Source organism: Dendropsophus ebraccatus, chromosome 3, assembly GCF_027789765.1.
Source record: "Dendropsophus ebraccatus isolate aDenEbr1 chromosome 3, aDenEbr1.pat, whole genome shotgun sequence".
NCBI classification, from domain to species: Eukaryota; Metazoa; Chordata; class Amphibia; order Anura; family Hylidae; genus Dendropsophus; species Dendropsophus ebraccatus.
Window position 1 is genome coordinate 123593373 of NC_091456.1, and position 12789 is coordinate 123606161.

Here is a 12789-nt window from a genome sequence, read left to right on the forward strand (position 1 = left end):
CAATAGCCATGCGATATTGCTGATAAAATTTGTTAGCACCCCCTGTATAAATGGCAGGTGAAAAGTTGTAGTAATAGTCTGTCTGTGGAGAGTATTTGATATGTTTAATAGAGATGAGCGAACCGGGTTCGAGTTCGAGTCGATCCGAACCCGAACGTTCGGTATTTGATTAGCGGGGGCTGCTGAAGTTGGATAAAGCCCTAAGGTTGTCTGGAAACCATGGATACAGCCAATGACTATATCCACGTTTTTCAGATAGCCTTAGGGCTTTATCCAAGTTCAGCAGACACCGCTAATCAAATGCCGAACGCTCATCTCTACCGATAATGCCTTCAGCTTCATGTGGCTATTGAGTGAAAATTGGAGCCACAGTTACCACTCTGCTCAGAACACAAGGAAACAGCACCTTACAAGACAGATATAGAAAAGGAGTTCTATTTAACAGAAATAAGACAACCGCAATAAAGTTTTTTTTTATTTTACTTAAACCATGATGTCATTTAAAATGGCTACAACATTACCCACCCACCAAACTAACCTAAAAAAAAAAATCCAATAAAACAGCTGCATTTTTCACATAATACAAACACCTTTGCAATAAAGCTTAGGGGTAAAAAATAGTTTAAAATTCAGATTGTGATACAAAAAATAAAAAAAAAAACTATTCAGTACAAAAAATGCTGGAAGCAGAAATGTTATGTGCCTCCAAGCAGACAGCACCTTTAAGTGCAGTCTCTTCAGACTGGCAGGTAACTAGAATACATGACCTTCACATTTAGCATTTAATTCCTGAATCTTCTGGGGTCTAACAGTGTAAAACCAGTCAATTCACATTAACATGTTTTTATTTTTAAAATGGCCAAAATGACCATCATAGTAAAAAAAGGTAAGGCCATTAATGCAGGCATTTTAATCTGTACACCAACAATGACTTGTCATACTCCCAAGAGGCTCAGATCTGTAGGCTGAAGTCAGACTGGTGATAGCTTTACATTATAGCACAGGTTCTGTTGTCAGCACCCTATAAGTGAAAGGAAACTAAATTAATAGAGCAGATTTACATGTATGTTTTCCCAGATATCTTCCTTTCTTTACCGACAGTTTTGTCCACTAAACTAGTTTTAAATAACCCCACTTTCCATTACGTGCATACATGATATCATTTTCCTACGTTCCTCCTCAGCGCTCTGTTAACTCTTTATTCAATATGTAAATAAGGTGGTTTGGTGCACTGGGGGCAGGAGTACCACCCTTAGTGTCTTGATCCACTCCATATAAATATTCATCCAATGCCCTGCGGTAATAAGCGCTATCACTGCAAAGTGCCACCCAATTTTCAAAATTGAGCCAGTGGTGCACGGAAGGCAAGACCTTTCATGCACATCCTGTTATACCATGTTTTGTATAACCTTTCAAATAGATCTTTGTTACATATAATAAACCTGAGATCTTGCTTTGTATTCAATACTTGAAAATTAAAAATCTCTCATAAGCTGCAGTTCTTCAGTGTTATACCGAACTCAGTGAAAAAATAGTAATTTTACAGCTGTTAAATTAGCGCAAGTTCAGCTTAACCATTTCAGAATTTTTCACTTCAACTGTCCATTGTGTTTTTTGGGAAGGAGGAAGTATGTTGACACAAACCTGTCCTACCTGTGTATGCCAAAAGGGCATTTTTAATATACCCATAAGCACTGCATGAGCTGACTAAAAGTGTCTTCACATAGCAAACTGGCCTGTCAAGTTAACTAGTTCTACTGGATTTTTTCTAGACTAAGTTCACACATACAGAATCCGCAGCAGATTTGATGCGATGTTCAGTTATTTAATTACATTAAACCTGCTGCGAATCCTGTACATGCGAATGCACCCTAAAAAGGTTTGCTATATGAAAAACATATGTTTAAAGTCATACCTGTCGACGTGGCCGACTTTCTGTCTCAAGAGCCTCCACTACCTCTTCTACCTCCTCTTCATCAACTTCTTCTTCGGGTAAAGATGTTGTAAAGACGGTCGCCCTTTGAGCTACTTCCTATTTTTAAACAGACAAAACATACATAATGGCTCACACAGTCAGACACTATGGCCCAGAAATATTGATCTGTGACAGATAGCAAATCAGTCACAGTCCATTCTGAGAAGTTAAAGCGCAACTATAAAATATTTTGACCATTCAGTATTAGTTAGCTTAGGTCATGGTAAGACTTTTTGCAATATACATTAATAACCTAAAATGAACAGTTTTTTAAATACATAAGGCTGATTAAGCCCTTACAGCCCTCTCTGGCTCTGAGTTATTTCCGCATTCCTGCTGGACACACCCCCTCCCTGTATGGACTGTGAAGGGAGGATCAGATAACAGCCCTGACAGAGAGAAACATAAACAAACCCTCCTCCCCCCTCCTAGCAGCATGTTCTCCCCCCTCCCCTCACAGAGGTGACTAAGTAGAGCTGAGGGTGTTGTGTGTGAGGAGCAGCGCAGGGGGAAGAGCTGCAGCTGACATTATCCTACAGTGTAATGAGAGCAGATGACTATCTAATCCCACTGTGTGTAATACCATCGGCTGGGGCTCTGAATCTAATCTTACATTGTGATACTGTATGCTGGGGTTGTATCTAATCCCACTTTGTGGGATACATCTGCTGAGGTGCTGGTCAGTGGATGGAGGGACCCAGCCAGGGAGATGAGGGATAGGCCACGCCCACTTTGTCTCAGCCAGAAGAAAAATTCATTTATTCCTCTGAGCCAAACAACTGGTGATATCTCAGCGAGCGTACAAGCTAACAACGCAGTTTAGGGCTCTTTTTAAAGGGTTAACACGTGGGCTTTTTATTTGAGGAATTTCATTTTTTGGCTACTGAAATTATAGTTACGCTTTAAAGCCAAGTTGCGATTTGCTTATATTTGGGAAAAATGTTTGACTTGTCAAATCTGGGCCTATAAATGGAGTATTTCTCTTCTTTACACAAGTATTACTATGACATGTGGTGGTAAAGTAAAGGGCTGGAGACTGTGTGCAACAGAGGGTAGGAAATGGGAATCTGTAGTAAGATATGTACAATGTTCTCCACAGCTGTACCAAGTCCCTTTAACACAGTGATGCAACTTTTAAAGTTTCACATCTTACAGTTCAATGGCGATAAAGACATACCTCTCCCTGAGAGTTTCTCAACACAACTTTGACATCTTGACCAGTGCCCCAAGAACTCTGGTTCTTCCAGATGAGGTCAGAGGGAGGACTTGCAGGGACTCCAGCGTTAGAAGCCCAAACCTAGAATGGATCATAAAAAAAGAGAAATAAAGTGCAAAGTTTATATTTATCCACCACTGCCAGGTTACATCTTTTTGACAAGATTCATACTAGAGATTAGCAAACGTACAACAAGCTGAGATTCAAACGAAAAAGAATGCTCTGCAGAAGCAGAGGCCTCCAATGGCTGTATCCATGCTTACCCTAGGGCTGCAGCCATCTTCTCCAGGCAGTGGGATTCAAAGGCTAACTAGTTCCTCCCAATAACAGGTTCCCAGACACTATGGAACCCATGATAAAATCTGTAAGCGAACTTACTAGTCCCCTTTTCAACTACAGATTTTCCACAATCCAATATCAGGGTGCAGATGTTTTAGACCAGGTTTAGTAATTGTTTATAGCTGCAAGTCTATCAGCAAGACAGACGAGATGCTAAATGCTGTTAATATCACTTTCCAGCATTTACTTATGGTTTTAAAACTAGTGGCCAAGACATCTTAAAATCCAAAATCTTGCAGCTAAGATCGTAAAATTGAAGATTGGGGGAAAACCCCCACACAAATACACTGACCTATTTGTTAAAGTTGTGTTTAAATATATTTTCTGATTTACAATAACCACTTACTGTAACGGTCTGTCCTGCCTTAAGCACATATCTTGAGGTAAACTTGTAATTTGCTGATGTCTCGCCAATAGTTCTGATAATCTCCCAGCCACCGAGAGGTTGATCCTGAAATGTTTTGTAAGCATTACTTACAAGCACATATACAGGATTAATCTGCAATCATAATAAAGGCAGTAACGCATACCTGGTCAGAGTTGTTCTTTAATCTGATAAATTTTCCATCCACATCCAATTCTTCAATTGACACGTTACCGGTTGCAGAAGCAGAGTGCGCTATGCTAACACTACTGCTCGCCTCTGACTCTTCTACATCAACCCTCTTTCTTTTGCCTCTGGTGGTTCTTACACTACGGCTTGAAGATGCTCGAGATACAGTTACACGGGATGACGGACTGGGAGAGAGCTTTAGCCTAAAATAGGGAAAAAGGACAGGTCAATTTTAGTGACTAAGACTGACATTTCCCCAAGCAAGACTTTCAGCAGTACACATTGCTGCCTTACCTCTCCTCTTCACCCTCCAGCAGTTTGCGGTATGCACTGATTTCCATGTCCAAGGCTAGTTTGACATCTAAAAGCTGTTCATAGTCTGAAAGCTGTTGTTGCATCTGGTCTCTTATGTCAGCCATTTCCCGCTCCCTTTCTGCTAGCATTCTGCGACAAGAATCCTTTTCTTTAGCAAGCAGTTCTTCCAACTCTTGCATCCGGTCATACCATGCCCTAGACTAAAGACAAACTTCTTTATACGTAGTTCAGAGAAAAATCACACCCTCATATGCAGTGTCCCAATTTAGAATAGAAGTTCCTACCTCTTTCTGCAGGTCTGAAAGCTGGGTGGTGAGGCTGTCAATGCGCAGACGGCTTTCCATTAGCTCCTCACGAGTACTGTGTGCAGTAGAGCTGTTCATCTCAGAAGACAGCCTTGCATTCTCCAGCTGAAAAAAATGAAAGAAACTTACATGCTGACAATAGGAAGCGTGCATATCAAATAGACAGCACTCATCAGCAAACAGGAAGAGAGTATTTCCTAAGGAAATGTAGTCATTACACTAACTTAAGTGCAGAAGATGGCGCAACCATTTCAAGTCTCTTTAAATTTTACACTGTTTTAAAAAAAAAAAAATATATATAGCTTTTTTCCCTTTTCCTGCTTGACATTTGCTTATGTAGATTAAGATAGCTGTCAGCCTACAGCTGTAGTGACGCATGACTGCTCCAGCTAGGTAGGGGTAGGGGTGTGTGTGTGTGTGTGTGTGTGTGTGTGTGTGTGTGTGTGTGTGTGTGTGTGTGTGTGTGTGTGTGTGTGTGTGTGTGTGTGTGTGTGTGTGTGTGTGTGTGTGTGTGTGTGTGTGTGTGTGTGTGTGTGTGTGTATATAATATACACACACACCTAGCTGGAGCAGTCATACGTCACTACAGCTGTAGGCTGACAGCTATCTTTATCTACATAAGCAAATGTCAAGCAGGAAAAGGGAAAAAAAGCTGCTGACACCTTGGAGGGAAGAGAAACATGAAATATCAGACATGGCCTACCACAATATGCAATTTATGTATCAGACATACCTTTGCTTGATAAGTCTGCTCAAGTTCATCTTTATAGAGCTTTACTTGTTCTTCCTGCTGTGCTCTCATGTCTGCAAGTGCCTGAGCAAGTTTATGTTCATACTCAATGATACGTCCAGAATCAACTTCTACAAGGCGGGTCTCATGTCGCTTTCTAGTCTCTTTGATTTCCTGGAGGAGGAGAAGGCAAAAATTAATAGAAACATTTTTAGTTGTTGATCATCAATACATTTCAAGAATCAAAAATAATGGCACCGAATCTCTAGGGATGAGACATCAAGGCTTCACTTGCTGTACAAACAACAGACCATTGATTTCTAACCTACAACCCCCCCCCCCCCCCCCCGCGTGTAATAGCACAGACAGCGAGTGAGGATCGAAGAGCACAGATCCGACAGGCCAGCCCTCTCTTCCTCCTCTCTTATCTTGCCACATATACAGCATTAAGGTGCAAGAGGGTCTCCCAACTCTGACGGATGTTCTCAGAAGTATAAGCCAGCACAGAAAAGCAAGCTTAGCCCTCCCCATTGAGAACCCTAGAATGTTCAGCTGTGCTGAACATGTTATGGGCAGGACAGGAGATAACAGACAGCCCACAGTCATTGAAAATGTATAGGCACCTTAAGTCTGACAAACCTGGCCCAGGAAATCTGTTCACAAAAAATTTGCAAAGGAGAATTGATGAACACAGAAGTGTACAATAAGCAGAAAATCTCTTCACCTGTATATAGCGAACAGTGGAGTGTTCAGTACAAATTCACAGAAATTACCTCTTCATATATATTTTTCCTGAACTCTAGCTCTTCAGTCAGAGACTGGCAACGATTTTCAAGATCCACTTTCATAAGCGCTTCTTCACCAAGCTGTGACTTTAACTTTGCCAATGCAGACTCAAACTGAAAGACAAGATTATATGCGACTGTTTATTACAATTTCTCTATAAATGTCATCCAAGCGTAGATCAAGTAGTGAACCTATTGTGCAGAAACACAACCGGTGCCCAGGAATAGAACGTCGCTGTACACAGGAACCAGGCACCGGCTTCCCTGTGCAGTTCTATGTCAAAATCTGCTGGTACATAGCTTTAAAAACCCGTCCTGGCCACATGATGACGCTGGCACAGGGCTGATAAAAGTACAGTCAAGTGTAGCTATTTTATAAGGCTACATGTAGAGTTAGGGTACATTCACACTGCGGAATCTGAGCGGAGAGTTCAAAGTGGAGGCTGCACTGCGTAATCCACTTGAAGTTCACCCGGTCACCAAGACTCAATGATATCTGCCAGTGGATTTTGCGGTCCGCCCAATGAACTAACATGTCTCCGCGTGGATTCTGCAGTGTGTGAACATACTTGTTACCATTATTATAAAAATCTTAACATGGCAGAGACACATTACATAAGTTTTGATCGGTCCGAAAATAAGTGTTCGTACCCTGACAGAACAAGTGGGGAGAGGACCACTCTGCCATGTGATAAAGACATGAGATGTATGGTGCAAATAAGCAGGACAGCCTTATCAAACACTTACCTGCCCAATATCTGCTCTAAGACTTTCCACTTCTTGCTCCAAAGCTTTCTTCTCACTCTTTGCAGTGACAAGTGCAGCATCTGTGTTGTGGAGAAGAGCCTCATTGTCCCGGAGCTTGGCTTGAAGAGCGCTAAAGTCTGATTCTTTCTTTGAAAAGCTGCAAGGAAAGTGCGAATACAGCCTTAATTTATGAACATTTCACTTGAAAAGTGCAGTAAGAACAGACGATACTAAAATTGTCAACCACTTGACAACAAGTCTCAATTAAACTTAAAGGGGTTGGCCAGCGAAAAACTTAAATCAACTAGCGTCAGACAGTTATATATAGATTTGTAATTTACTTCTATTAAAAAAAACAAAAAAACAAAACAAAACTCAAATCTTCCCATACTTATTAGCTGCTGTATGTCCAAGCTATTAGCTGCTGTATGGCCAAGACTTTCTATGAATCCCCATAGAAAACCTCTCCCTACTCTTGACAGTTCCTGTTTTGACCAGAGATGTCAGCAGAGAGCACTGTGTCAGACTAATGATAAAACATTTCCTGCATGGCATATAGGAGCTAAGTATGGGAAGAATTGAGATTTTTTAATAGTAGTAAATTACAAATCTATACAACTTTCTGATACCAGTTGATTTGAAAAGTTTTTCGCTGGACAACCCCTTTAAAGAAGCCCTCTGCCCTTCTGTATTGCAGCCCTGGCAGCAAGCTTGATATACACATCAGGGCTGATTTACTGTCCAGAGTCTACAGAGCTTTTGAAAAGGCAAAATTCAATGTCTTCTATGCATCTAAAGCACTTTTAGGAGATTAACAAAACAGATCAACACTGGGACTCTAGACTCAGGACTGTCAGTGGTCGTCATGTGTGCATCATCAGGACATGAAAAGCATTGGAGCACAGGAATAAAGCCCCAAAACAGGAACATGTTGAGGTTAATAAATTGGAGGGCTTTGGTATGCCACATTATAATCCAAACTCCGGAAAAGTGCTGTGGCCTTTGCATTCTATGGATCAGTGTCCACCCCAGCAGCAGACCATTATGATTTCTAAATAGGGCATGGGCTGGATTTAAATTAAGAGTCCACAGAGACATTAAGGAAAATCTGACACTAGATTATATAATTTCTGTTAGTGTGTAAACATCAGGCCTGTGGAGTCAGAGTCGTGGAGTCAGAAGAGAGAGAAAAAAAAAAATAAAAAATTAAAATACATTTTTATATAAATTTTAATGTTCCTTTATATATAGTTTACGTTCTATGAATTTAAGGAGCCTATTAAAACCAGAAAAACCCTGTCTCACATACATTTAGTTTCCTCCATATATCAGTAATAAAGCACTGGCCCTATTAGATAAGGGTGGTGGGTTACTGGCAGAGGAATGAAAATTCCACTGCGGGCATGTGACCCCATAGGGCCCTATTCCACAGGAACGATAATCGACCCCATTCTGCCGATTATCGCTCAGTGGAATAGAGAGAACCATCAGCCGATGGTAGTGTCATCGGCTGATCGTTCATTTAGGGCCAGACCTAAAAACATTGTTCCCCCACCGCGCATCGCTACGGTGGAATAGCGGTGCGCGGCGGGCAACCGACGATTTGAGAAATGCAATACATTACCTGCAGGGCTTCTCCTCCGCACTGTCTTCCTCCCCGGGACCCGGGGAGGAAGACAGTGTGGAGGAGAAGCCCTGACAGGTAATGTATGCTGCAAGGACATCGGTAACGATGTCCATGCAGCCGTCACTCAACGATTGGGCCGTGGAATAGGCCCAGTAAACGAGCCTTGATCTAGCAGATCGGCGCTGGTTTACATCGTTGATCGGGCCCTGCATGGAATAGGACCCATAGAACTTCACTATACCAGGAGCCGCAGCGGATTTTGCTACAAACTTTCAGCGTCAAATCTGCTTAAGATTCGGTACATGTGAAGCTACCCTAATACAGGGAAGGAGGAGAAGCCATAAGTAGTGCAGCTGCAAGCTCTGTACTCCGTGCGGGGTTTTCTCTGTTAGAAGATTGTGACTTCTTCAGTGAGCCATGGCTGTAGCAGGCAGCATGTGTGGCTATGGCTGAAGCAGTGTGTGTGAGTGCACTATGGCTGCAGCAGGCGGTGTGTGTTATTGATGCAGCAGCCTGCATGTATTCTGAGCAACAAGAAACACAGGGTGGACAGGGGGTGGTGGGATCGTAATAAAGAAGTCCTATTCGCATGTCCTCATGCCCCCGCAGTGCAGAATCACAGCTCAGTCCCCGACCAGGATGACCTCTATATCACAAGTATCTGGCATTGTTAGTGGGTTTTTTTTTTTTTGGTGTATGGTGAATATTTAGTTAGAAACATAGAAGATTTTCAGCAGGAAAAGACCACCTGCTCCATCTAGTCTAGTTGTGAGTAGTTCAGGACATGGAGGCTGGAGACTGGCTGCATTCACACAGGAGAAGCTGCTTTATATCTTTCCTCAATCCCTCAGAAGTCGCCCCAGAATCATGTAGGACATTAGGGAGAAGCTGCCAAGCCCCTGGTGTCTGCCTGGTCATTTATGAAGGAAATGGGAGTCTTAGTGGGTCCCTGATAAAATTCAGGAATTGGAGCTGCGGCTTAGGCTAGGTTCACACTGCATCTTTGCAATCCGTTTAACGTATACGTTTCATGGGAACAAAATGGCTGCAATTGTGCGTCATCTGTTTCTTTTTTTTTTTTTTGTCAGTGAAAAAAAAGATCCAAAGTTTTTTTTTTTAAACAGACCCCCCCCCCAAAAAAAAAAAAAAAAAAAAAAGTGTTCACCTTTTTTTTTTTCCTGTTAAAAGTAACCAATTAAAAACTGATATGTTGAATGGATTGCAAAAACAGTGTAAACCCAGCCTTATTGACTCCACAGCCCCAGTAAACATGATGATAATGTAAGGGAGAACCACACTAAAATACATATGATGGAAATAGAGAAGCCATCAGTTTAGACTCCTCACTTTGTGCCCGGAAACCTGACATCTCAGCACGCTGCTGGCTTTCACCTACAGCACAGATTTGCTTTTAGGCATTCAATGCAGTTAGCTTCATGGTGCATGGTGCAGTATCAGCATTTGGCCTCAAGGTGGCAACATAGGACAACAGTTTACTGCTAGAAAGTTATGCGCTATAACCAATAGGTAGTGTTATGTAACAAAGACCACATGACGTTTAGGAGCCCTCAGATATGCCGTCTTACAGGGATCTTGACCTCCCAGGAGGGGCGTCCAGCCAGCATGTACTAACCAATGCTTGCTGTGTATAAGATACAGGCACTATGTTAAACTAGCAGGGGGGGGGGGGAAGAAATTACAAGCAGATGCTTTAGACAAACCTAGTGGTGGAAAACAAATGCATAAACTGAAGCATTAGCAAAAGAGGCCTTTGTGCATTGAGTGTTGTGTCTGAAAGCAAGTGCATGTCAGCTGCGAGGGCTCACGTTACATACTGGGCCCCATTCCAGGAGCAGCTGCCACCGCACATAGCCAGGGCAATATGTCAGGCACCTGAGCCGGCTTTAGAATGCCTGGACAAGCAGAAAACGAAGACATGGAGCTGCACCACAAGTGACTGCTGTCTGGCTGCACACTGGTGAACAGCACGCTAACATGGCAGACTAATGCAGCGCACTAGTCACTTCACCGTGACCACAATGGGGCACAATAGGTTTTCCCTGTGCACATCCAGTGTCTGGGCCGGCACAGCACCCTGCACTTGTAGTACAAGCCAAGCAGCTCCGTGCAGTCATTTGGGTACTAGACTCCTATATATAATTGTGGTATGAGGGCACTCTCAGAAACTCATCCCCAATTCCCTCCACTAGCAGAGATACGGCCGTAACATTATTAGGGCAAGGTCACCGGATTTGCCACATGGGAACATACCCATAAAGCAGTTCCTCTAAAACTCTAGTGCACAGAATGGAGCGTTTACCCCCCACCACAGAGCTTAGAGCCAGGGTCTCCCAGACCAGTATACATCACCAGCGTCATCTCATTTATAACAGTCTGGAGTCCCTTTAAGCTGCGGAGTGACAAGGTAGACTGGGGTCACACACGGCCATCTGTTCCAAGCCGCCGCTGACCCCACATGCCCCTGAAACAACTTCAAAGACGACAAGCAAAGCAGACGGCAACCCAAGGGGTTAATACTCTTATACAGCAGACTGGTGACATCACAACAGAAGTATACGTCCTGGGGATTACATCCAACTCCCAGCCAGCTACATGGTGGGGAGGAAGTGGAGAGGGTGTGAGCGCTGTATGGAGGGCAGAGTGCAGCTCTGGAGCACTGAATGAACAGGGGGAGGGGAGCTAACCCAACTACGCCCAGTACACTGACAGGATACAGCTCCAAGCCCTAACAATGAGCCCTTCTATATCCCCTGGGGTATCCCCTCCATGTACTGGCAGATCCATGCAGTCTATTGTCCGCTGGCAGCAGCCACCTCAGAGGCTGTAACTATCCCTCACATCCTATAGGAGCTCTGTACACCGCTCTGTAGCGCCCCAGCTGTCATGCTGGCACTTGTAGTCCGGGCTCCCGGCTATGAAGGAGGCGGCGGCGGGGGAGGGGCACTCCCGAGCAGTCCCCGGATTCCCCTCATCCTCCCGGGGCAGCAGACAATGCCGCTTAGGGGCCGCTGTCCCGGGCTCGGCCTGCAGGGGGCGCTCACCTGTGCTGGAGTTGCTCGTAGTCGCCCCGCAGCTTGCCCAGCTCGATCTGCAGCTTGGCTCGGTCCCGGGCCGTGTCATCCAGGCTCCTCCGGGCGTCCGCCAGCTCGGTCTCGTAGAGATCCTTGAGGCCGGTGACCTCCCGGCTCCGCACCTCCTCCCGCTCGGTGACCTGCAGCTGCAGCACGCTGTTCTCGCTCTCCAGGCTCCGCACCTTGTCGATGTAGACGGCCAGGCGGTCATTGAGCTGCTGCAGCTCCACTTTCTCCTGCAGGCGGGAGATGCGGGTCGGGCTCAGCGGGGTGCTCATGCTGCTCCTCCGGCTGGACTGCCGGGGGGCGGTGGGGGTCGAGGTCGCCATGTTGGGGGGAGCTACAATACAACGGTCGGTGCCGTAAAACAACCTGCAGCCGCACGTGACCGGGCCCGGCTCCGCACAAACTTTCTATCACCGGCGGCGAGGATTCAATGGGCTGAGGCGCCGGGCTCCTCTCCTAAGATACAGCGTCCGCGTTATAGGAAAGAAAGCAGTCCCCCACCGTGGAGTCAGCACGCCGAGCTCTCCCGGTATTCCGGCCGATAACGACAAATAGAATCCAATGGGAGCACAATGAGCGGCGCTGCGATCTCCCCGCCAGGAACAGCGGCGAGTGAGAGGCTTGGCCTCAATATGGCGCCAGAACGGTCACGTGCTGCCCCGCGGCCAATGGGGACGGAGGACGCGCCCACACTGTAAGCCTGAGACTAAATTCAAATTGAAGATTTAGTTGCGGGGGATGAGTGTGGGGGAGGTGCGGCCGGAGCGCAGGCCGGGCACAATGGAGGGGGCTGGGAGGGGGCCGCACCACAACACCCGGCTCATTGTCACACCAAAGCCGTGTACAGGATGCTATCAGCTGAAGGCGCCATTTACACACTGCGGTTCTGTAGATCACGGAACATCGCATGTAACAAGTCACAAGAGGGAGGAGGGATAGTAATGGAGCAGACAGTGTGTACAGGAGATTGTGCAGAGCTGTGCATAGGGGGCTCCGGCGTTTTACATGTATTTTGTGTTTGATTAAGGAACACATACGAGTTTACCAATCAAAAGAAAACGCATGATGCAAATGTAAAGTGTGAACAATCACATTCTTG

General features: G+C 44.9%; 1 protein-coding gene across 1 annotated transcript; it reads right to left on the reverse strand.

Annotated features, from left to right (window-relative positions):
* Positions 1–461: 461 nt before the first annotated feature.
* Positions 462–12316, reverse strand: LMNB1 (lamin B1). The gene is made up of 11 exons (XM_069962625.1): positions 11655–12316; positions 6966–7122; positions 6207–6332; positions 5437–5607; positions 4683–4808; positions 4378–4598; positions 4061–4286; positions 3877–3981; positions 3153–3272; positions 1916–2032; positions 462–1021 (listed from the first exon to the last, which is right to left on the reverse strand). The coding sequence occupies exons 1-11, from the start codon at positions 12011–12013 to the stop codon at positions 989–991; spliced, it is 1761 nt and encodes a 586-aa protein (XP_069818726.1). The 5' UTR covers positions 12014–12316; the 3' UTR covers positions 462–988.
* Positions 12317–12789: the final 473 nt, after the last annotated feature.